This window comes from Barbus barbus, assembly GCF_936440315.1.
Source record: "Barbus barbus genome assembly, chromosome: 2".
Taxonomy (NCBI): Eukaryota; Metazoa; Chordata; class Actinopteri; order Cypriniformes; family Cyprinidae; genus Barbus; species Barbus barbus.
In genome coordinates, this window is record NC_136730.1 from 18,104,074 (window position 1) to 18,130,985 (window position 26,912).

At 36.8% G+C, this 26,912-nt stretch overlaps 1 protein-coding gene across 4 annotated transcripts in view; it reads right to left on the bottom strand.

Moving 5' to 3' along the window:
• Positions 1 to 26,912, bottom strand: part of LOC306877621 (unconventional myosin-Ie-like) — a 53,417-nt gene that overhangs the window by 5,205 nt on the left and 21,300 nt on the right. For all 4 annotated transcript variants that reach the window (XM_079429483.1, XM_079429482.1, XM_079429484.1 and 1 more), the window contains exons 5-21: positions 19,274 to 19,361; positions 17,704 to 17,793; positions 16,886 to 17,017; positions 15,490 to 15,624; positions 15,197 to 15,329; positions 13,526 to 13,722; positions 13,358 to 13,438; positions 12,814 to 12,900; positions 12,559 to 12,645; positions 11,644 to 11,811; positions 10,751 to 10,836; positions 9,649 to 9,730; positions 9,402 to 9,508; positions 8,209 to 8,307; positions 7,459 to 7,603; positions 1,394 to 1,508; positions 167 to 336 (exon numbers count right to left, since the gene is read on the bottom strand). In XM_079429483.1, the coding sequence (XP_079285609.1) occupies positions 167 to 336; positions 1,394 to 1,508; positions 7,459 to 7,603; positions 8,209 to 8,307; positions 9,402 to 9,508; positions 9,649 to 9,730; positions 10,751 to 10,836; positions 11,644 to 11,811; positions 12,559 to 12,645; positions 12,814 to 12,900; positions 13,358 to 13,438; positions 13,526 to 13,722; positions 15,197 to 15,329; positions 15,490 to 15,624; positions 16,886 to 17,017; positions 17,704 to 17,793; positions 19,274 to 19,361 (2,002 nt within the window). The remainder of the gene's footprint in view (positions 1 to 166; positions 337 to 1,393; positions 1,509 to 7,458; positions 7,604 to 8,208; positions 8,308 to 9,401; positions 9,509 to 9,648; positions 9,731 to 10,750; positions 10,837 to 11,643; positions 11,812 to 12,558; positions 12,646 to 12,813; positions 12,901 to 13,357; positions 13,439 to 13,525; positions 13,723 to 15,196; positions 15,330 to 15,489; positions 15,625 to 16,885; positions 17,018 to 17,703; positions 17,794 to 19,273; positions 19,362 to 26,912) is intronic.

Below are 26,912 nucleotides of genomic sequence, written 5' to 3' on the forward strand. Positions count from 1 at the left end.
AACACATAAAAACAAAAAGTTTTAGTTGCTCATACATACCTATAAAGTTTGCAAGTCATCTAGCCGAAATTTGACCTGCTTGCTAAGAAGTCAAAGACTGAATCTTGGTCACTGAGCCATAGAAGCTGTACCAGGCACAGCTGTGTGCTAATTTTGGTAATCTCACCTTAAACCGCCTGTCGAATTTGTTGACTTTGTCTGCAAAATCGATCTTCTCCCTTTTGCCCACAAACTGCCTGAGCTCGGGCCGGTCATCCATACCTATGTAATCACCAACAAAGTTCCTGTTCAAGCTGTGCCTTCTTCTCTCCTTCCTGTTCAGCAGCAGATCAGAAGCTGGAACGGGATAAAATGTTCAGTGTTATTTGCAAAGCTTTAGTTCTTATGCCATGACCTGCCACGCACAAAAAAATGAGACCTCAGAAGAGTATGCCTGAAAATAAATCCAGACGTGAAGTGAGAATACCAGAAAAACTATAAGTAAATGTCATTTGTAAATCAAATTTTTTGAGCATCCAATTTCCAATCAAGCTGCGATTTTGATACAAGAACTGTTAAAATAATTAATTGTAAGTGATGTTATATAAAATTAAAAGTGATGTTATATAAAATATGTAAAATTAGCATAATAGATACATATAACAGAAACATAATTTGTATCAAATTTCCAATCTGAGATGTGGTGGAAATTACATTGTTACAGGCAAAAAACATGGTTCTGGGAAATAAAAAGATAAAAAGGATAAAAAGTTTAGAGTTGGCAAAAATTGTTTCACATTTTTGAAAAATGTCTCACCAAGGCTGCATTTATTTATTTAAAAAATACAGTAAAAATAGTAATATTGAGAAATACAACTACAATTTAAAAGAAATATTTTCTATTGTAATATATTTTAAAATTAAAAACATTGACTTTTCAGCAGCCATTATTCCAGTCTTCAATGTCAGATGATCCTTCACAATTTGATGCTGGTGTACTTATACTTTTAATAATAATACTTTTGAACGAACCCAAACTTTTAAACAAAGTTTACGTCCACAATTAGGCATTGTTAATAAATAAACTGAAAAAAATAAGTGTTTTATTTAAACGTGTTTTTATTCTAAAACGGGCCAAAAGGGCACATAGCTGAATAAACACCCAAACAAGGTGGGAGTATTTTTGTCTTTTGTGTGTCTATTATTACTTTTAAATATAATGACAATAATTCTGCTGAAAGCAGCAGTTGAGGTCAGACTCCAAAGACATACAGGGGAAAACCACTGAATTCCCCTTTTAACTGAGACACATTCTACCATGTTCTAGCCTTTCATAATGTGTTTGTATTTGTATGCTGGTGCATGTGTAAAATCTTAACCTCACTCAAACAAATCATCTGAGCGTTGAACTCACCCTCCTCTCTCATTTGAACATATTTCTTGCGTGCACAATATTTCCTCCAGGCCGTCTGAATGGCTCTGGCATAACCATCGAATTTGCGCTCTCTTGTCTCCTCCAGCAGGAAGAGCTGTGAAAAGAACATAATGCAGCTTGTTTAAAAGAATCAATAAAAGGGCTCACAAATTCATCAGGTATCAGTTTGAATCAGCCAAACGAATTATGTGCTGAACTCAGACTGTTTTTGACTTAACATCTAATAGTTGACATAAGTGAATAGAGCTATATAACCCTGTCCATTACATAAGGTCACTCTTCATCGGAGCAGTATTAAACAGTCCCATTATGACACATAGTGGGTTCGGTCTGTACTCGTCATACAGCAGTTTCTTCTCTTTTGATTTCAGTTTTCATATTTCTCTTTCTCAGTAAGCAGCTGTTCAAAGTGTCCTGTGGTCATGTCATAATGCTTTAAGCACTGTGCAGCTCCACTGTGCTTCCTGTATGTCCTCAGAACACACTGTCACAGCTCTGCTGCGCTGTAGACTAAACATCAGATCCTATCATTATCACAAAGACCTGACTCACACACTCACACACACACACACACACACACACACACACACACACACACACACACACACACACACACACACACACACACACACACGATAAGAAATTATGAGCCAAGACAATGAAATACTTCTTTGTCTCCCATCCCACTCACAAACTAACACACATCCACAAACCTTCCATTGATAAACAGTCTAATGTTATGGCAAATAACTGACATACAACACATTTGTACTAATTATACCATTTTGTTCAAATAAATTAAAAAAATGAAACACTAAAATAAGTCATTTTATATGCCCAAATATCAGTGTTGGGCAAGCTACTTAGAAAATGTAGTGAGCTAAGCTAACAGTTACTCTTCTTTAAATGAAGCTTCACTACACTAAAGCTACAGCCCTGGGAAATGTAGCAAGCTAAGCTACAACAACATGGCAAAAGTAGTTTACTACATCCAAGCTAATTAAAAAAAAAAAAATCATTTTTATATTGAACCAACATCATACCAAGTCAATGCTCTCTCAGTGATCAATAAAACTGCCAGTCAAGCAGATAGATAGGCATAATAGTTCAGTTTAATTGTTTATTCAACAACTGTTCCAAACCAATTTGGCAACAAAAATCAGTATCATGTACAGGGCCAGATTTACATTATATTGTGACATACTAGGCAAAAGAAATGTTTGCTTTTGGCCGGAAACCACCAAGTGGTATTTGATATTGTGGCTTTATTGTGTACAGATACATTTATATAAATGGTAACACTTCACAATAAGGTTCATTAGTTAACGTGTAGTTAACGTGAACCAAGAATGAACAATACTTCTGCAGCATTCATTAATGTTAATTTCAATATTTACAAATGCATTACAATTTTTTCTCAGTGACTTTGGTGCATTTCTCAGACCAGAAATGAAATTCATCTAGTCAACTGTGCACATGATAAAAGCAGTTTCTCATTCTTTTGATCAAGTTGCAATTGCTTTGGTACATTCATGCAAATGATTATGTACATTTGTCTGTGTTTTTCTACATTATCAGTTGCTAATGTCATGTTGCTCAGTATGTATTATTTAGTTCTCTGTGCAATAATCTTACCCCTCAAAACATTTAGTCATTAGTTCATCATATAAGTCATTAAATACAAAATGGTTGATCTAGTTGTCATAAACTGTCAAGCACATTTTCTACACATTTCTATTAGTCTTTTTGTAAATTTGCCATGGATTGTGCAGGTGAATCTTGACTTTCACTAATGTAGATCAACCAATGATTAACCAGTTCTCTGAAATTCCTCATACAGTGCTGCATGCAAAAGCAAAGCTCTGCCTATGTTTGCCTTTCTAATTTGTATTTTCGCCTTTGTGCCCATATTTCTTTTTCTTTTCTATATCACAATGATGTTGTAAGGTCTTTTTTTTATTTTTTGGTCAGACCACTAGTAAAAGTGTAACTGTGAATCCTATCCAGTCTCTTTCAATCAATATCCCACATACAGTAATGTGTAAATTTGTACTTTTAAAATGGATATATGGCATATATAAGAAGTGCAGGCTTCTACATTTCAGTACAACTGTCATCCAAACTGTTGCCATAGTTTACATCAGGTAACACTAACAGAGTGCACTGTTATATCTTGTTTGTGAACAAAGACACAAGGACTTTTCATTTTCATGCCACTGATTTGTTCACTGACATGAATACTTAACTTTGAGAGATGAACTAAAGATGTTGAATAAGTTACAGGCTTTTGCATGTAATCCATTGTGCAGTGCTGTTTGTACAAATGAGACAAACATATTTCTTTGTCATTTATTTATTAAGGAAAATGATCCAATATTGCATATCTGTAAGTGGCAAAAGTATGTGAATCTCTTGGATTAGCAGTTCATTTAAAGGTGAAATTAGAGTCCATCTGTGCAGAGGTGTTTTCAGTCAGTGCAATGACTATCAAATATCAGTACGTGGCCTGTTTTATTCAAAGAACAGGGATCTATCAAAGTCTGATCATGTTTGTGGAAGTGAATCATGTCATGAAACAAAGGAGATTACTGAGGGCCTCGGAATAAGAGTTGATGTTGCTCATCAGGCTAGAAAAGGTTACAAAACCATCTCTAAAGATTTTGGACTCCACAAATCCTCAGTTAGACAGATTGGGTACAAATGGAGGAAATAAAGACCACTGTTACCTTCCCGAGAAGCGGTCGACCAACAAAGATCACTCCAAAGCAGAATGCGTAATAGTCTGCGAGGTTGTAAAAGTTCCCAGGGTAACTTCTAAGCAACTAAAGGCCTTTCTCACATTGGCTAATGTTAATGTTCATGAGCCCACCATCAGGAGAACACTGAGCAACCATGGTGTGCATGGCAGAGTTGCAAGAAGAAAGCCACTGTTCTCCATAAAGAAAATTGCTTGCTAATGATCATGTGGACAAGCCAGAGGACTATTGGAGCAAGGTTTAATGGATGGATGAAACCAAAATAGAACTTATTGGTTTAAATGAGAAGCTATTATGTTCAGCGAAAATAACACACTGCATTCCAGTTTAAGAACCTTATCCCATCTGTGAAACATGTTGGTGGTAGCATCATGGCTTGGGCCTGTTTTGCTGCATCTTGGCCAGGACAGCCTGCCATCACTGATGGAACAATGAATTCTGAATTATACCAGCAAATTCTAAAGAAAAACATCAGGACATCGGTTTAAGAGAATGTGGGTCATGCAGCAAGACAACAACCCCAAGCACACAAGTCATTTTACCAAAGAATGGTTAAAGAAGAACAAAGTTAATGTTTTGGAATGGCGGAGTCAAATACAGAAATACAGAAAATTCTAAAGGATTCACAAGCTTTTAAGCAGCACTGTGTATACATATTTTGAGAAAAGTAATACTTATATTTAGTAATAACGCATTAAACTGATCAAAAGCGAATTTTGTACATTTAGTGTGTTACAAGTCAAGTCACCTTTATTTATATAGAGCTTTTAACAATGTAAATTGTGTCAAAGAAACTGCACAATATCCAAAAAAAAAAGGAAATAGTGTGTAATAATAAATAAAAAAATAATAATTGCAATCAGGTCGACGATATCGCTGGAAATGAATTGTCCCCAACTAAGCAAGCCAGAGGCGACAGCGGCAAGGAACCAAAACTCCATCAGAGACAGAATGGAGAAAAAAACCTTGGGAGAAACCAGGCTCAGTCGGGGGCCAGTTCTCCTCTGGCCAAACGAACCAGTTCAATTCCAACTGCAGCAAAGTCAGATTGTAAGGGCTCAACATCTGTTACAAAAGATGTCTATTTCAAATAAATGCTGTTTTTTTAAAAAATGTTCATCAAAGAATCCTGAAAAAAAGTATCATGGTTTCCACAAAAACCATAAGTAGCCCAACTGTTTTTAAATGGTTAAAAATAAGCTTTGTCATCACAGGAATAAATTATATTTTAAAATTCAAATATAAAACAGCTATGTTTAATAGTGATAAATAAAATAAATAAATAAATAAATAAATAAATATATATATATATATATACACATACATACACACACACACACTTTTTTGGAACTTACATAATCTGTTTTTGCAAATAAACTCTCCATAGACAGTATATATAATATAACAATATTTTACAATATTACAGATTTATTTTGATCAAATAAAGCCTGGGTGAGGATAAGCAGCTTTTTTTGTTTTTTACGAATTAAAAAAAAAATCTTACCAATCCCAAAACCTTTGAACAGTAGTGTATGAATTAATGTATATCAAAATAAGGACCACAATGCAAATAATTAGTTTTTCTCCTAGATTCTGTGCTAAAATCTGGCCTAGACATTTTTTGACAGTGTTGGTGAGATTCATCCTATCAGACTGTAAGGATGTCTCATGCAAACACTGTAAGACTTCATCAGCTCTCAGAAGGATCAAAGAGTTCATTCTGGTAAAGCAACTACAACATGCTCTCTCTCTCTCACTAAAGAAATTCTTGTAGTCATGTCAGCACCTTATCTCAGAAGGAGTTTTGTTTTGAGAGGCTGGGCAGCTCAAATCTGGGATCTTCCATATTTAATATTACACACACACACACAGAAAAGGCCACGTTTTAACACCTATATGCCAAAGTCACACATCTCTGGATAATCTGCCGCATTCATGCCGAGCCACAGAGCCTTATTCTGTGGGTCTATGCATACGTGTGTACATCTAAATGTCAACAGTGAGATCACAGCGCATCCACAAGCAGTGCTTTCATAAGCAATCCAAAAAAAAAGTGCAGTGGAAAAAGCAAAGCTGTCTTGGACATAACAGAAGCAGCTTTACCACAGCACTGCAGTTGTGTATCAGATCCAGAGTAATGTTGACCTAACAGTGCTGACGTGGGACCAGCCCAGTGTCCCTCCTCCTTTCTTGCTGACTGCCCACTATTCATCACCACTATGAGCTGAGCTGATGTCTGCGAGATAAAGGCTGACTTTTACACTTCACCACTTTCCTGCCATTACAGCACAACTGAAATGTTAAATCTAGACCAAAGCAAGAAGCAATGTTCTACATGCTGCAGTGTGCCAGCTGTTGCTAATATATATTTTTTAAAAATGTAAAAAACTGATGAATTTTGTAGAGCAGTCTGAAAGTATATGAGCACTGATAAATTGTAAAAAGTATCAGCATGACTGCACTAACAAAATATAAAAAAGTTCCAGTTACACTACCGCTTGGAATACTTTTTAAAAGAGAATAATATTTTTATTCAGCGAGGACAAATGAAATTGATCAAAAGTGACAGTAAAGGCATTTATAATGTAACAAAAGATTTCTATCTCAAATAAATGCTTTTCTTTATATTCATCAAATCATGGTTTCCACAAAAATTTCTGAAAGAAATATTTCTAATCATTCTAGTTTACTGAAGACTGCAGTAAACTGCATGAAAAAGTACATTTTAAAATGTATTAAAACAGAAAACAGTTACTGTAAATTGTAATATTTCACAATATTACCGTTTTACTGTATTTTGACCAAATAAATGCAGCTAGGATGAGCAAATGAGACTTCTTTCAAACCCCAACATTTTTAACAGTAGTGTATTTAAAAAAAATGGCACAAGCACAGTTTTCAAGTGAAACATCAAGAAAAAAAGAGGTTTGGTTTTAAATGATAAAACTTTAGTTAATAAACTGTTCAATATTAAGACAAAAAGTATGTGAACACTTTCTGACTGTCAAACCTAAGGTATGGTCACAATAGACTGTGTTCCATTCATATGTATATGTGAATATGGGAGAGCTGGAATGCAAACAAGTGCGCAGAAGGGTCCTATTCTAACATTTGGTCAATTCTGTCATGTGAAGTCTTAGTGAAAATACGACTAAATGAGAAACAAAACAATATTTTCATTTAAATGTACTACTATTTGTTAAGATAAATTTATATTTATTAAAACAGACTTGGTATTTTGTTGCTGAAAGGTTTAAATTGAACTTTTCCAACCTCGTCAGGTCTTACCGACTCAGGAGCTTTGATGAAGATTTTGGTATGTCCGAGCTGATACTGGTCTTGGTCCATGTTTACGGAGCGCAGGAGATGCAGCACACCCTGCTTCTCATCCCCGCGCCACGTCGGCCACGACTCCTTCGTCAAAATGGCATACCTAAGAGAGATCATCATTTGGAGAATGAAATCCTATATTTGAGTAAAGTAAACATTATTCATTCATGTAACAGTACAAAATGCTTCGTTGAAAGTCTTCTGAAGTGGAGTCCTGTGTAAATAAACTGTATGAAGTGTGCGCGCGCAAGATAAACATAGGAAGGGTGGAGTAAAAAAGTCACTCTAAAACCAATAAGACGTTTAATATTAACACACCAAAGGATGATTCAGTTTTTAATTTTATGTAAAAAGTTAATAACCCAATGAAGCATGCAAAGTAATTGGTGTCATAATGGAAGAATTACACACTTGAACTAACACAATGACATCTGTTCGCCGCACATTGAGATGAAGAACGCACAAAAGAAAACTGCCCAACTATTGGCCCACAACAAAAGATGAACCAAAATTCATCAACATGAAAGTGCCATACACTTGCAACTCTAAGATCTCTCTTCCTTCTCTTTCTGAAGCTGTTTCTTGTGAAAATGTGGTGTCTTCTCACTGGATGATGAAGTTGTAACGCCAGATGTGACCATATGCTCTCATTCCATGAAGAGCTTCCTGTCAGGTTTTGAGGATGAATTTGAAACTGTCTTTGTTTACCTGTTCAAAAACTTGCGGAAGATTCTTCTGTAGGCATAGCCGGCACGCCTTACTCTTATATTCTCCTTCAGACCCAGATACTCCACCTGGTGCTTCACTCTAGAGAGAGAGAGAGAGAGAGACAGATTGAAAGGAAGCGAGGAAAGGAGGAAGGAAGTTTAATATTTACAGCAACAACTCAGAAAGCCCCTTTACAGAAATTCTTCTCAGCCTGTTGCAATTTTATAAACAAATAAGGCATTTCTGGTAGTTTCCCCATCAGTCTTTCCAAAATAAATGACTAAATAAATGCAAATCTTTTGGACACACATCCTGAGAATAAAATTGAGTGCTAATTATACAGCCTAACATGAACAATGCTCGCAGACCCTCATAACAGGAAGACCATTAGAGTCTGAACAATACATGCACCAGATCAGAACATTTCATTCCACGCTTCATTCCAAAAACACTGTGGTAAGAGAGGAAAAAGGCAGGAAAGGCAAAAAAAAAAAAAAAAAAAAAAAAGGGAAGAACTGTCGGCACAAAGGACACCCATGCTAAGAAATAAAATTAGAATCCTTGTATTGCTACTTTTACTTCTAGTTTTGCATTTTGATTTTCACTACCCTTCAAACATGTAGTATTTTAGCTTTTGTTTTTAAAGAAATTAATACTTTAATTTGATGTATCCTTGATTAATTAATCAAAAACGGTGAATACATTAACAATGTTGCAAATGGTTTCTATTTTTTCAAATAACTGCTGTTCTTTTGAAATTTCTATTCATCAAAGAATTCAGAAAAATAAAAGATTTTCACAAAAACATTAAGCAGTAGGCCTGAACTGTTTTAATATAACTATAGTATAAATGATTCTTGAGCACCACTTAAGCATACTTGAATGATTTTTGAAGGATCATGTGACACTGGAGACTAGAGTAATGGTTAGATTTTTCTGTTAAAATGTTTCTCTGCGATTTTCCTCGGAAAAGTTCAAACTTATGAAAGACAAGCTCAGATGCCGCATTAAAAGGCAGAAGCTACTTAGCGAGGATGTTTTGCTCTCAAAGCATTGATTTTTTTTTTTGCTTTAATATTAATAATGGCCACTTTCACAAAATGTATTACTTTAATAATAATGCTAAATCAATATCCCCATTAATAATGTCCAGGAAGTAAGAATTCAACTTTGTCATGAGCGTGGATTCTCACCTGCTCTCTTCCCAGTCTTTAGGTTTCTTGGTCTCATTGGGTTTGATACAGCGGATGTAGTGAGGTGTACACTTCATCAGGGTGCTCACCAGATCGTTGGCTTGTTTCTATTGTTACAAAGAAAAAGAGGGTGTGAAAGAGCTAAAACACCTTACAGAGTTACACACATACAATCTACATAGCCAGACAACCGGAATATATGAAAAGTGGTTCAGAGACCTGCAAAGAACCTCCAACCTCAACTCACCTTGATTTTACTCCCTGCAGTAGTGGGTCTGCCCTTTTTCTCAGCATTGAGGTTTTCTGGGAACAGGGCACGGATGAAAGGTCTAATAAAAAGAATCAAACCAGAAAGGAATGATTTGGGGTTTGCAGAAAGAGAGAAGAACACAGCAGAACAAATACAGAGTTTAACAGAAAGGAATGTTTTGAATCGTGTCTCTCCGCTGCAGAACAGGGTCACTTGAATTCCTTTGAGCCACAGTGCACATTGTTTTGGAGATCATCATCACTGGGACAGTCTGAATACCTCAATTTAATTTGCTCACTATCCATTTGCCTCATTAAATTTTACTAAGATTCAGCATACAGCAATAAATATATTGCTATTGCTAATATGTATTATTGGTTTCCTTGTAGTATCTGAGCAGCATTTAAATATTCATAAATGTCATTGTATGTGGACCTCGTTTAGCTCAAGTGTGCTCTTTGAGCAAATTTTGTACCAAATGCCAGTTGGTTATATAACCAAAAAAAAAAAAAACTCTTATTAAGGTGGTTGGGACATTAAAGGAATGTTCTTGGCTCAAATAATAATAAGTATCTGTAACATATTACAGGTTTAAATGCAGAAATCAAGCTTATACGTTATGTTAAAAGTTTGTCAGCTTTCACATAAACATGCTTTGTTATTATTAAACCTCTTTATAGGGTTAACGGTCAGGGAGTGGAGATGCAGGGCTACATCTGTGCCGATAGACAGGAAGCCCTGCTTCGTCACTGAATTCAAGATTTCTCTTTCTTCTCTTCTGTGTATAGGACCTGCTGGCCGGTGCAAAGGAAGTTCTCCTGTGAACTCTGTGTGTGAATGCAGTCTCAAAGCAGACCCCCAGAAGGCTTCACAAAGGGCTGCGGGGGGAGACGGCTTGCACAGATGGCTATTGGGGCCCAAAAGAGGCACAGGAGGACATAAGAGTGACAGGCACACTCCTTTGAGAGACAGAGGGGCCTTTTGGACTCAGAAACAATGATAATCTCCTGCACACTTCTATTGTGGGCCCTTCAGCTGGCCTGATTAAATCCATGATTTACATATATTAAGATTTTTAGGATGGAGGACTGACACTTACATCTCACTGCTCTGCATCAGCTCGATCAGGTCAGTGAACAGCACGTCCCTGTTCCTCTCACAGAAACCCTCTGCATCATAAGACACCTGGAGAAACACGTAACAGATCAGTTAAACAGTAGTGTGTTCTGGAAAGGGTTAAGAAACACAAATCATTCTTTGAGCTACAGTTGAGCCAATAGATGCTCAGATCAATGTCAGCTCAACCAACCAATTACTTACATTTAAGTACTTAACAGTTTTTGTATATGCAAGTGGGAAAGTAGAGAGTATTTTATTATAATTATTTATACTTTACACTTGTATAGTTTCAAAATATGTATCCCACAAATGCATTCATATTTTTTCCAAATAATTCGGGAGACAAAATCTTCACCATTGTAATTTTATTGATTATCATTATTATTTCCTTTTAATTTTCTCTTCCACTTTGTATAATTTTTTGGTTAGGGTTTTATTTTGGCTCTTTTTGCTTTTTATTGTTTTTACCCTTTATTTATTTATTTACTTATGTATTTGCAGTAAATGCTAGAAGACACAGATATCTGGGGGGGGGGGGGGGTACATGTCTGTAGAACATGCTTATTTTAAATCTAATGGTGCAGGATGTGGACAGGCTCCCCCTGCCTCCACTCAGAGCACGCCTCATTGAACACGGGGTATGTGGATGGTACCACATGTACTGAACTACCTCAAGGCAACAAAGTGCAAACAAGAAACTGAGAGAGTTGGAGGGAAAGACACTAAGTGCTCCAGTGCTTCTTAATGGAATTAAGAAGCACTGGAAAAAAGTAGAAGAAATTTCTGTGAGAAAAAAGGTAAAGAAAATGATTTAACAACACTGCAGTGGAGTGCGGGGAGGTGGGTAAAGAGATGCCTTGCCAGCGTAAATACCTTGCCAGCGTAATGGTGAATGATGAAGCCCTGGTTCCAACTGTTAAAGTGCTCGTGATTGTTGATCTGCATTCGGAGCTTCTGCAGCATCGTTTGATCTGCACCCTCAACCTTCGCATGCATTGTAGCACACACATCATCCAGTATACTCATGATGCCTGGAGGATTCTGGGAAAGGACACAAAATGAAAGTGAGATCGTTTCATATTCTGACCTGTGAAGCAATTTGATCTGTATTTTAAGTAAAAATAAAATCTTTTGTAGTAGTAGTAATAATAGTACGCACTTATGTAGCAGTAGTATAGTGTAGTTTTAAATAAGGTATAGCATGTTGCATTACAGGACATCTACTTTTAAGTATTTTACCCACGTATTATAGTATATTTAACAATATAAAACCTTTATGTCTAAAGCGTCTGAAACTGTTTTAGCCCACATTCACAGCCTTTCAAGTCTAATCAAAACCTCGGGAAATGAATCATCATTCATTAACCTGAATGAAAACACACCGTCTGATAACACACAGCTGTCTGTATTGTCAGTAAATTTAGACAGCTCTCTTTATTCAGTCCAACGAAAGGAAAACAGCTGGCAAATTTCTCACAGAGAACCATTAGCTTTTAGCAGTGACACGGAGAAGCACTCTCACACGCTGTTAAAGTTCTCCCTTGTTGTGAATTTCATGGCTCTGTGTGACTAGTCCCTCTGTGAGTGAAGCAAATTGAATTTGGAGGCATATCAAGCATTTTGAGGCCATTAGGCAAACAGTCATAGGAAGAGAAAGGAAGCTTTTGTGGATATGGATCTGAACTTCTTAGTTCACTAATGTTAGTTTTATTGATTTACTGCACTAGGCAATGACCGATCATATCATATCCAGCTTTTCAGACAGATGGATGTTTGATTTGCACTTACTACTTTACTCTCAATGAGGTCACAGACGATCTTATTGTTGAAGTACTCTATGGGAGTCCATCGGATTCCTTCCAGTACATACTCCTCCTGAAGAGAGGAAAAGAACAAATTATGAAACTAGGGTGGAGCAGAAGCATATAGTACTTCCTGTACCGCTAAAACTAGGTTAAGGGAAAGGTGGGACTTTTACTGATTGAATGCACAAATCCAAATCACAGCAAAAACAAAAAGCACAGGGGAGAAATGAAGTGTTACCTGCTCAGCTTTCAGAGTCAGCTCAATGAAAATTTGCTGCAGTTTTTCATTCACAAAGTTGATACAGAACTGTTCAAATCCATTTTTCTAAAAGGCAAGTGAAAACAGAAAAGAGATACTGTCACTATGAACCAAAAATAATACCAGTAGTGGTGACAAAGCTTCGGTGATAGTGTGAACATGACAAACAATGATTCAGTTGTTATTATTAATCAATAGCATAATAAAATACACTGTTGTTGTTCAAGAATTCAGCATCTCAGTGGGAGTAACATCAAATTAAAAGGGCTGAAAGCGCTTTTCAGAGCTTTATCCAGTTTTATCCTTATGAAGACAACACAGGCAGTTATCTTAAAGGTCTCAATACCAGATGCTAAACCAAGAGATTATCAGATTAGTCAAGCGCATTAATATGTTATCTGTTTACAAAAGCAGAGGAGAATCAATCCAGGCAATTAAAAATCAATCATCTTATCTCATTAGGTAGATTGGATAGCTAGATATCATTTTAACTGCTCTTAAGACGAGTAATTTAAACACTCACCTGAAAAATCTCAAAGCCATAAATATCTAATACTCCAATGTTCAGCTCCTGATGGTCCTTAACCATGGCTTTATTGATTGACTAAAAAAAAAAATAGAAACCCATTTAGTGCTTATTTCTTCTCTAACATCTGTTTTTATGAGGGATATAGGTGTATATGACTTGTACCTCCACCAGGTAGTCAAAAACACGAGTGTGCAGGGCCTTGGCGAGAGCGTCACGAGTGAAACACGCCTGTTCCACATTTAGTGTTACGTCTATGGACTCTGACTTGCCACCCCATTTGCCGTCCATCTTACGGCTGGTGAGTTTTTCTTTAAGACGATGCTGATCGATGCCCAACAGGAAGGCAGGAAATGCCAAAACTATGAGGAGGAGAGAGAACAGTTTGGTAGAGTCAGAATGGTACTTGCACACAATGCCATAAACAAGTGTCTCTAAATGTGAAATATACAGTAACTGTTTAAATGTTTAGGGATAGGTAAGACTTTTTAATGTTTTATGCTCACCAAAGCTACATTTATTTGAGCAAAAATACAGTAAAACAGCTATATTGTGAAATATTACTACAATTTATAAAAACTAATTTAATATGTTTTCTAATTTAACATTTTTAAATTAAATTAATTCCTGTGATGCAAAGCTGAATTTTCAGCATCATTACTCCAGTCTTCAGTGTCACATGATCCTTCAGAAATCATTTTAATATGTTAATTTGATGTTCAAGAAAGTTGGTGCTTAAAATTTTTGTGAAATTGTGATTTTTTTTTTATCAAAAACAACAACAACAAAAAAAAAGTAAGTTTAAAAGATTAGCATTTATTTGAAACAAATCTTTGGAACATTATAAATGTCTTTTCTGTCCCTCGAATCAATTTAATGCATAAAAGTATTAAAAAAATATTACTTGAAATACCCAAACATAATATAATATTTAACGTGCATTTTTTTCCAGTGTACAATAGATCTTCTTTGAGGAGAGGCACGGGTGAGACACGAGTTACTGACAATCCTGCGCCTCACTCCATTTCTGATGAACCCGCCTCTTCACTGACTCACCACCTTAAAAAGGAAACTGCCCTCATTCAGTCCTGATAGTGATGCAGTCCGTCATACTGCTTAAGTATGGCTCATTATTCAGATGTTCGGGTGTGGTAGAACAGAGCACACTAATTGTTCTCCCAAAACAACGCAACTATAAAAAGATCTGGGAGTGTCCATGGCTCTCAAAAACACCCTTACATGGTGTCAATCAAGGAATTCTATAAAATATATGGATATGCAGTGGAAGAAGTTATCTATAGAATTTATTTCCCAGGATGCATGAGCTCTTTGCAGACCATTTAGTCATAAGCAGGCAGCTGAGCAGTTGTGCCGCGTGTGGTTTTTAGATTGGCAAGCCAACACTAAATGTGTGAAAGCCGCTGGCAGCAGACAGGAAGAGGGGTTAGGGGGCTGGGATGGGGCAGAACAGGAAAGACACAGATTAGCTTTGTCTGCTCCCAGCACAGCATGGCTTTATGCCACAGCAAACAGCCTCTGTCATTCAAGTGCACTGCACCACCTGAGAGCTTTGAGACACTTGGAGGGAAGGAGAGAGAGAGAGAGAGAGAGAGAGAGAGAGAGAGGAAATAGAGGGGTGGGCTGGAAGTTCAGAGTTTCACTGTGCAATTTTAGGGTGTGATGTAATATGCAGATACCAGGCGCATAAACAGAGCTCTATTTTCTGAGGGTAATTTGGTGTGGCAAGGCAGTTTAGCATGAGTTAATGCAATGAAATAATCTACAGCACAGTTCAAATGAGGACACCAAAATGGGGAACTGAATCTATGTACATACACTCGTCATTTTCTACAGCAGCATAGTTCCCTGCTTCCCTGAAGGTGATGTTCCCAAGGTGAAGAATTCCTGCCACAATCTGCAGCACCAGGGTGCGATCCATCCCTGAGATACCAATCACGTCCATGGCATGCTGGGGTCAGACAGAGAGAAGAGAGGGAAGTTACAACAACAGTGTCTGCAAATATGGAAAATAGTTGTCATATTTGAACAGGCAAATTTTTCACAGCTACATAATACTGCCAGGACACCAGAGTCTGACTCAAATACCAAGCCGTCTAAATCATACTTACCAATGTTTCCTGGAAGTCGTGCTTGTCGTTAATATCGTCAACCTTGTAGGAACCTGACTGGTTGAGGTAAGTGTAGTAATCCAGGTTGGTGATACCCAGACTACTTTTCTGGTCGCCACTGGCTCCCTCTATTAGCTGAGAAAAGATGTAATATTTTCAGAAAAGTGCGCTTCTTCAAGTTCAACACTTCTGCCCAAAGGTTTGACTTTTATTAAAACCAATAAATGTTTTTCACATTTTTTGTGTTATATCAAGGTCACATTAAAATGGTCTCGTTGTTACCATAAATTTTTTTTTGTAAAGTATTGTATTTGTTCAGCAAGCAAAAAACAGTGTCAGTGAAGAACATGAGATGAAATATGAGATTAAACAAAGAAAATAAAGGTAAATCAATGTAAACACGTTTTGAGCACATTACTGTTATTAAGCACCATTTCCAATCAAGTTTAAATTTTGTCAATTCCTACACACTACCATTCAAAAGTTTGGAGTTAGAAAGCTTTTTTTTTTTAAAGAAAGGATGCATTATCCAGCAGGAATGCATTATGTTTATTTATTTTTTTAATTTCAAATAAATGTTTTTCTTTTAAATTTTCTATTCATTAGAGAATAGTGAAAACATGTATGATGGTTTCTACAAAGATATTGCTAAAAATAAGAGATGTTACTTAAGCACCAAATCAGCTTATTAAAATGATTTCTGATGACATTATCAAATAAAATGCATCCTTATTGAGCAAGAGACTTTTAAAAAAATGTTTAAAAAAATCTTACCGACCCCAAAGGATATATAAAATGCTAGGATATATAAAGGATATATAAAATGCTAGTTCTGAAATAATTCTTGGCAAGCCAAATGAGTCCAAAAATGTTCCAACAAGTTTTCAAATGTCATTCCCACCACAAAACACCATTAAATAATACAAAATTTAAGATGTGGAGGAAATGATACTGCGGTGAGAATTTATGACTTTCTGGAAAAAAGGTAGAATTCTCCTGAACAATGTTAGCAGACAAATGAAACAAACTAGTGTGAGTGTGAAAAGTGTTTTAGGAGTGTTTATTTTCTAAAAGTGTGCAGGGCCAAAAGTGTCCACAGTTAAAGAAACACAAAAAAACAAAAAGTCCTAAACAAACGTAACCATAGGAAAACTCTCAAACTCTCCAAACTTGTGATGGAGAAACGTTAAGAAGAAGGTCAGACAGACTCTCCTTCTTCCAAAAAAACTCAAGTGGTAAACTCAGAACAACGTGACCTGCTTTTCAGAGCCAAATGGCTCCATCTTCCCTTTCCCGAATTTTACTGTTTTTATTCATTAAATTTTTCCTCATAACGTGCTGCACTTATGCTACTGACAGTCACAAGAAGAAGCCAACCTCGTGTCCTCATTCTCACCTGGTAGAAGATGTGGAAGCTCCTTTCCCCAGGATTCCGCATCACCACACGTGATTTTTCCAAAAGGAAGTTGGAGATCTTCCCCCCATCTGGCTCACCGCCAGAACTGAACTGAATCTCAAAGTATTTCCCCTGTCAGGGAAGATGAATGTTAAAAAGACACAGATGTGATGTACTGCAAGTGGATGTGTACGCCCAGAACTGAAAATAAGAGGAAATAGGTGCTTTGACACACATACAAACACTCTTCACTATCATTTATGTGTCTCTATGTGTTCGTTTATGTGTGCTGCAGCTGTCCGCAGTTACCAGACATGTCAAGACTTAAACCTGTAATGACATTACCAGCCCCTATAAGACCCCTGAATTCATCTAGATGCTTTTTCATCCACTACACAATCCATTTGTACCACTGCTAAGCCATTATTCTCACAATAAAACTACACCAATCCCAAGAGAACGAAAACAAGACTGACATGTCTGGGCATACTGAAGCAGAACTGCAAGTAAATGTGGCGTACAACGTATTTTGTAATGGCTGCTTTGGCCTGTGAGTATTTTCAAGGGCAGTACTTGGCACGTTTAGGCCAAAGCCATATGATAACATCATATTTATCAAGTGTTCTTATTGCAGTGGCAAAACATTGTTTTTTCTTTCTTTTTGTATTTGAGCTGGATGATCACCCTGTTTTTGCTGGTTCTAGTGCAACTGTGTTCCTCTTAAATTCATCCTGAGGACAAGATGGAGCCCAACACAAGACATATGCTGTCTGTTTTCATCAATAAAATTAGTATATGGGAGGATGATCGAAGCTTACAAATCGACTGGAGTTGTTGTTCCTCACTGTCTTAGCATTCCCGAAGGCCTCCAGAAGAGGGTTGGACTGCAGAATGATGTCTTTGACATGCTGTGTGGATATAAACAGGAAAAAGAGAGATTGAGAGTTAAGTTGATGTTTTGCATACTATGGAGGATTATAAGTACAGAACTCATGCTGATCTGGAACTGATAACGCCCATATTGTAGTTTGAATTCCAAATTGGTCATCCCAGTGTCTAAAAGTGGCCTAATTGACCTGAATTCAACCCCCCCCCCCCCCCACCACACACACACATATATTAGTATGCGTGCACATTCCACACAGAATTTGCACAGCATCGTCTACTTTGAGCAGCCAAGAGATGCAGAAGTTCCGGGATATCCAATACCATCACTGATTATGACATTACACGACCCATCTTCAAGTCCTTATCAAACATATAAAGTGTACAAGTTGCATTTCTGAAATTAAAAGTCACATTGCTGACGTAAACAAATTCGAGCCAAGGGCTTGTTTGCATTTGCAACATCAGGAAAAACACACATTGATCATTTGCATATGGAGAGAGAATGGGTACCAACTTCTGTGTGGACCACACAAGTAAAAAAATAGATACACAGAGAGATAAAAAGAAAATAAAAGAGGCAGATGATGTACAATTCAGCAGTGATGGGCATATGATCATGAGGCACTGTGACATTCGAGAGATCAGACAAAGCATAGACACAGCAGAGAGACTTTCTGTTGTACCACAATACGCTACTTTGTTCAAGACACCATCAAACATACTCGTCAAAACACAAGTAACAGCCTGTTCACTATCAAATCATTAGACAGAGCACACAGGGAATCATTTCAACGTGGATTTTCTTTGTCCTAAATAAGTACAGTGGGACTTAACTGTTCACACTGAATTTTTGTGATTCAAAATGTTACTTAATTCAGTGAAATAATTCAGTGTGATTAATTATGAACAAAAATAAGTCTTTAAAACATTCATGAAATTAAGTAATTAGCCATAGATTGTGGATCATGTTTAGATATTTTACCTGGTAGATTAGACAATAACTTAGAGATATTGTCATTAAAGCAAAAGGAATTCATGTCAAATTCATGTTAATTTTCATTTAAAATCTTATGCAAAATATAAGCATAACAGAATGACAGAATCTTTTTATATATGCATTAACAAACGGTTAATTAAATCAGATTAATACAAGCGACAAGTGTCAGTCCTCTGACTCTGAGCTGACTCACATGGCTCCTGAAGGGGCTGAGAGGGGGACACAGGACAGATCAGAAGGGGATTGTGGGGGACAGATGGCTACTGGTGGGGTTTAGGGGGATGAAAGAAAGATTATAAGAGATGGGGGAAGAGGTATAATGTCAGATGAAGCAAACATCAACATGGATCAGGATTCTGTTTAACACTAACTGTCAGAAACAGTCTCTGTAAAGTTATCAGGAAAGAGGAAGTCACCATATGTTGTTTTTCTATTTAATTCCACTTTAACTAATCCTGGAAGTTACAAGGGTTTTCAAATTTGTCCTGTTCTGTGCAACCCACCTGAACTCTGGGACCTCCACCTGAAACTTTGGAGATGTAGCCCATGATGTACTTTGCTGCTACCGTCTTCCCTGCTCCGCTCTCACCGCTGAGAAGAAAATAAAAAAAGATGACAAATGTTAAGCTCATTCCTATATAAATAAATAAATGCACAGATACTCTAAACAAAAATATGTTGTCACTTTAGTTTGAAGACCAATTCTCACTATTAATTAACTATTAACTTTGACTTTTGCCTCAATAAACTCCAACTTTGTTACTTATTAATAGTTAGTAAGGTAGGTGTAGGGATGTGGCAGGATTAAGGGATCTACAATGTGGTGCAGAATAAGGCATTAATATGTGTTTTATATTTACTTTACTTTTAGTCATTTAGCAGCCGCTTTTATCCAAAGCGACTTACAAATAAGAAAAAGTAACTAAAACTAAAAGTTAACACTCTGTAAATCTATACACACCCATTTAAGAAAATACAGAAATTAAATAAAATTGACAAATGCATACAACAACATTTCAATAGTAAACATATAAATGAAAAAATAAATAAAATAAAAATAAAAAGCGATACTTATATCCTTTGCCGGTGTCCTAGCCCAGTGGAGTCGCACGGATTTTATATGTGCTAATAAACAGCCAACATCCTAGTAATATGCATGCTAATAAGCACCTAGTAAAAAGTGAGAACTGGACCGTAAACTAAAGTGTTACCAAATATTTAAAGTAAAACATTTTCACAATATTACTGTTTTTAAAGAAATAAATGTAGCCTTGGTGAACGAGAAAGCAATAAGAGAAAAATCTTACTGATCCCAAACTTTTAAACGGTAATGCATAAAAGCATAATATAATGCTATTACACATATGTTAGGCTTTTAGGGTGTAGTAATGACAACAATGATTGTTACAAAATAATACCAACAGAATTTAATGTTTTACCAGACAAAATTTTTGTGATCATATTAAAACCCAGACTCTAAATTTTCCTATAAAAACAAGAACAGGACGGTGCTAACAAGCAAAAAAACGAAATAACACGAAAATCTGCTCTGCAAGCTTTTAAGAGGGTCAGAGAGGGTTTAGTAGATTCTTATCCTCAGCTAATACAGATCAAGCATAATGGTGCTGGCGAGAGGGGAATTTCTTTAATTAAATATGTTTCTATATTTGTCCACAGTGAGCTATAGTCTGTAATATGTTGCTCGCTAATGGGAGCACATGCTTATTTACATAGTGAAAGGCCTGAGTTTGAATCAGATTGCTCACAGAACAAAAGGTTTAAGTTGACAGTAATCAGTAATTCTCTTATGGGTATACATCTGTGCCTTCTGAACAGTGAATGTGTATGCTCATCATCAAGGCTGCATTTATTTCATCAATACAACAGTAAAAACAGCAATATTGTGAAATATTATTACAATTGAAAATAACAATCTTCTGTTTTAATATATGTTAAGATATAATTTATTCCTGTGATGGCAAAGGAGAATTTTCAGATGACATTGAAGCCTTCAGTGATCCAGTGATTTGGAGCTCAATAAACATTTCTAATTATCAATATTCAAAAGCTGTGCTGCTTAATATTTTTGTGGAAACCGTAATTCAGGATTACGTGACGAATAGATCATCAAATTCATTTGTTAATAAATAACAACTTTTGAATAGCAGTGTACGGTATACGTGCACATACATACAGCCAACAGGACAGGAAAATGTACTAAATGCTCATCCTCAAATTAAAACAAATAAAAATACCATTCATTAATCCTGTGTCATAACACTGATTCTATTTCGTTTTCTTTCGTTGCTTTACCCTCTACTTGCATCCTTCCGCCTGCCCTTTGCCTTTGGCAGGGCCATAAGCATAAAGATGTATGTGGTTTGGCGGATGATGACAGAAGAAACTGGTTTATTTTTCTGTATTTCTTCTATTACCGATGTCAGTATTGCCATTTTGAGAAGGCACAGCTGTGGCACATTAAAGGAAGCTTGGGTAAGCGGTAAGAAGTCCATTACATCACACAGCAGCGCTACTACACACCTTTAATTTCACTTCATCCTATCGTGAGAGCTTCGCCATACACGCAGAAAAACGTCTCATACTGGCTCCAAGAGTTCTTACAGGAGCTTACGCCCCATGTGGTTCTCACTCCTTTGTCTTGTGAGTTTATAGGCTTTCCACCTTAAAGGAAATGTCCCTGCTCGTCTACAGGCGATGAAAGCTCTGGGAACACACTCTTATAATACATCGTACACTCAGTCCGCTTACATTAATTGTCCATTGCTATTTTTAAACATGTCTTTGGGGGATTTGTAATTTGTATGCTGTAATGCTCATTTTTAACTTCCTGCTTACATTTGCTGACCAAAAATGGGCATAAAAAGAAAGAAAGAGAGACGCATCAGTCATTCAGTCTCATTCAGTAAGTGACGAGTCATGAGACTCATTATTCAGCAGCAGAAACATTAGCTCAGCAAATACAGCACTGGGTCACACAGGATTCTTTTGTATATCATACTGTACAGTCTACAGGGGCTGCCATAACAAGATGATAAAGTGATCAGTTAATTCTGTCCTTTAGCAGATGCAAAGTCTAATTCATTCATTAAATGGCTTCCTCTTTTTGGGAAGAGATTCTGATTTAATACAACAGATTGTGCAACATCCTAACTTCTCGTTTTCACCAAACAATTCTGTACCGTTATGCAACTACAGACAATGAAAATCGCAAGCATACACAAGCCAGACAATCCTATACTTGTGGCAATATACACTAAAGTTTGGGGTCAGTAAGATTTAGGAAACATTAAATTGATCAAACTTCAACATTGTTATAAAAAAAATCTCTTTCAAATAAATGGTCTGTTAAACTTTATATTCTTCAATGAATCCCGAAAAAATGCATCATGGTTTACAAAAAAATATTAAGCAGCACAAATGTTTTCAACGTTGAAAATAATAAGAAATGTTACTTGAGCACCAAGCATCAGTATATTAGAATGGTTTCAGAAGGCCATCACAAGAATAAATTGCATTAAAAAAAAGAAAACAGTTATTTTAAATAGTAATAATATTTCACTATATTACTGTGTTTTTGATCAAATAAATGCAGACTTGGTGAACATAAGAGGCATTTTAAAAAAGCAAACTTCTGAAAAGTAGCTGGCCATGTGAAAAGGAACTGTCCTTCATGCTTAATGGTTTTTAGAAAAACCTGCGTCTGTCCTAACTGCCTGTTGACTACACGCATGCGCTGATTTGTGACTGCATGTGCTGAGTTTGAGCTCCATCAAGTTGATTCTTTATCGTCTATTTTCTATCTTAAAAACTATTTTATACACTATCATTTTCGTTTCTATAACGTGTGAATATCCACCCGGAACCGATTCGCTCCCCTCCGCGAGACTGAATGCGACGCTGTGATCGTCGGAGACTCCATCGTCCGGCACGTCCGTGCTACGTTAGCTGAAGGTAAAGTGCACACTCAGTGTTTCCCCGGTGCTTGTGTTCTCGATGTTTCTGCGCAGATACCCGCGATCCTAAAGGGCGACGAGAGCATCGGTGCTGTCGTGCTGCACGCAGGGGTTAACGACACCAAGCTGCGGCAGACGAGACACTGAAGAGGGACTACAGGAGCCTGATCGAGACGGTACGCAGCACATCGCCCGCGACGACGATCATGGTGTCAGGACCGCTTCCCACGTATCGACGAGGACACGAAAGGTTCAGTAGACTTTTTGCTTTAAACGAATGGTTATTGTCATGGTTTAAAAAACAGAAACTGCTCTTGGTTAATAATTGGAATCTTTTCTGGGAGCATCCTAGGCTCTTCCGTGCTGATGGCCTGCACCCCAGCAGAGTCGGAGCGGAACTCCTGTCGGACAACATCTCCAGGACGCTACGCTCCATCTGACTAGTTAGCCAATTCTCAAAAAACTACTATGATGACTTTTGTTCTACCCACTTAAAAGATAGAAGTACTTGCGTTGTCCAATCTATACAGACTGTGTCTGTTCCCCGAATAGCGAGGTCAAAATATAAATTCAATGCAGGATCTAGAAAAAATCTGATCGTGATTAAACCAGAAAAACGCAAAATAAATGAACAAAAACTATTTTTAAAGCTCGGGCTCCTAAACATTAGATCACTCGCACCCAAAGCAGTTATTGTAAATGAAATGATCACAGATAATAATTTTGATGTACTCTGCCTGACTGAAACCTGGCTGAAACCAAATGAATATTTTGGTCTAAATGAGTCTACTCCACCAAGCTACTGTTATAAACATGAGCCCCGTCAGACTGGTCGTGGCGGCAGTGTGGCAACAATATATAGTGATATTCTCAATGTTACTCAGAAAACAGGATACAGGAGGTTTAACTCATTTGAAATACTTCTGCTTAATGTTACACTGTTAGATATGCAAAAGAAATCTCTCCTGTCTCTTGCTCTGGCTACTGTGTATAGACCGCCAGGGCCATATAAAAAGAATTTGCAGATTTCCTCTCAGATCTATTGGTCAATGTTGATAAAGTGCTAATTGTCGGAGATTTTAACATTCACGTTGATAATACAAATGATGCGTTAGGACTTGCGTTTACTGACCTAATAAACTCTTTTGGAGTCAAGCAAAACGTCGCCACTCATCGTTTTAATCATACGCTAGATTTAATTATAATCGCATGGAATTGATCTTACCGATATAGATATCGTACCTCAAAGTGATGATGTTACTGATAATTTCCTTGTATCGTGCATGCTGCGTATTACTGATATTAGTTATATAGCGCCGCGTTATCGTCCGGGCAGAACTATTGTTCCAGCCACCAAAGACAGATTCACAAATAACCTGCCTGATTTATCTCAACTGCTCTGTGTACCGATAAATACACATGAACTAGACGAAATGACTAGCAACATGGGCACCATCTTCTCTAATACATTAGAAGCTGTTGCCCCCCTCAAATTGAAAAAGGTTAGAGAAAAACATACTGCGCCATGGTACAACAGTTATACCCATTCTCTCAAGAAAGAAACTCGTATTCTTGAGCGCAAATGGAGAAAAACTAACTTAGAAGTTTTTAAAATTGCGTGGAAAATGTCCAGCTATAGACAGGCTCTAAAAGCTGCCAGAGCAGAGCAAATCCGCAAACTCATAGATAATAACCAAAACAATCCAAGATTCTTATTTAGCACAATGGCTAGATTTAATAGTAATGCCTTTATGAATTTCTTTACAGATAAAATAGATAACATCAGAAATACAATAACAAATGTAGATTCTACTGCGTCTAGTATTTCAGCTTCATTCATCGCACCCAAAGAAAAACTGCAGTGCTTTACAACTATAGGACAGGAAGCTAAATAAACTTATTAGTGCATCTAAACCAACAACATGTTTATTAGATCCTGTACCCACTAAACTATTGAAAGAGTTGTTACCTGTAGCAGAAGAACCGCTTCTCAATATTATTAACTCATCGTTATCTTTAGGTCACATCCCAAAACCATTCAAGCTGGCGGTTATTAAGCCTCTTATTAAGAAACCACGACTAGATTCTAATGAACTGGCAAATTACAGACCCATTTCAAATCTTCCATTTAAGTCTAAAATTTTAGAAAAAGTTGTGTCTGCTCAATTGTATTCCTTCTTGCAAAAAAATGATCTCTATGAAGAATTTCAGTCAGGTTTCAGGCCTCACCATAGTACAGAAACTGCACTTGTTAAAATTACAAATGACTTGCTTCTTGCTTCAGACCAAGGCTGCATCTCATTGCTAGTATTACTTGATCTTAGTGCTGCATTCGACACTATAGACCATGACACTCATAGATCGATTACAAAACTATACTGGTATTCAAGGGTAGGCTTTAAGATGGTATAGATCCTACCTGTCCAATCACTACCACTTTGTTCATTTAAATGGGGAGTCATCTCAATTATCACCAGTAAAGTATGGAGTACCACAACGATCTGTCCTAGGTCCTCTGCTATTTTCAATATACATGTTGCCCCTTGGTAATATTATTAGAAAATACGGCATTAGTTTTCATTGTTATGCTGATGATACTCAACTATATATCTCAACAAGACCAGATGAAACTTCTAGGGGTGTGCTCAAAATATCGATTCTTAGATACATACCGATATAATAAAAAAAGATACAGTATCGATATTCTAGCCCTTAGTATCGATACTCCGCCCAGCCATTAGGGGGCGCAGCGGCACCCGCGAGTTTAAAAAAAACTCATGGAAAATGTTAAAGCAAGATGTAGCATTTAAGCGATTTCAAAGTGAAATATGTTATGGCAGTACATGGTGTCACAAAAAAGAATTATAAGAAGATTTAATAAGAAGTTAAGAATAATAAGAAGAAGATTTTGTGCTTGTGTGAGCTCAGACTGTACCCTTGGAAAGTTAAATGTTGACTTGTGGTAATTTCCAGATTAATACAATTTGTGTACAATTAATCAGAGCACTTAAAGTTGCAAATATTTAAGCAAAATGCACTTTGTTATAATGCACTTTTGTCTTCATTAAATTGAAGAAAAATGCAGAGTTCTGTTTGTTGAGTAAATGTGTTCAGCATTAACTAATTGGCACTGGCCCATGTATTTTTATTGAATCGTATCGAATCGTGTCACATTGTATCAAATCGTATCGAGACAGCTCTGTATCGAGGTACGTATCGAATCGTGACCTGTGGATCGAGGTATGTATCGTATCGCCAGGTTCTCCAAGGTATACAGCCCTAGAAACTTCTCAAATATCTAAGCTAATAGATTGTGTAAAAAAATATTAAATTCAGATAAGACAGAGATATTACTTATTGGACCAAACAAAACAGTACACTGAATCTCTTGGATTACAATTTGCAACTAGACGGATGTACTGTTACCTCCTCTAAAGTCAAAAATCTGGGTGTTATAATAGACAGCAACTTGTCCTTTGAAAATCATATTTCCCATGTTACAAAAACAGCATCCTTCCATTTTAGAAACATTGCCAAGCTTCGAAACATGCTACCTGTTTCTGATGCAGAAAAGCTAGTTCATGCATTCATGACCTCTAGACTGGACTATTGTGATGCACTGCTAGCTGGTTGTCCTGCATCTTCAATAAACAAGCTACAGGTAGTCCAAAATGCAGCGGCTAGAGTTCTTACCAGGTCAAGAAAATATGATCATATTACCCCAATTTTACAGTCTCTGCACTGGCTACCTATTAAGTTCTGTATCATTTACAAAATATTATTACTTGCCTATAAGGCCCTAAATGGTTTAGCTCCTGCGTACCTAACTCGTCTTCTACCACGCTACAATCCAACCTGCTCCCTGAGGTCGCAAAACTCTGGACTTTTGGTAGTACCTAGGATAGCAAAGTCCACTAAAGGAGGTAGAGCTTTTTCACATTTGGCTCCCAAACTCTGGAATAGCCTTCCTGATAACGTTCGTGGTTCAGACACACTCTCTCTGTTTCAATCTAGATTAAAGACGCATCTCTTTAGCCAAGCATTTACATAATGCATCTTATAATCTTGTACTGCAGTTATATCTGATCAAATGTACATTATTATTATTCTTTAGCTTGGGTTGAACAAATAATTTTTACTTAGATGGAACAGCAGCTACGTTAATTAT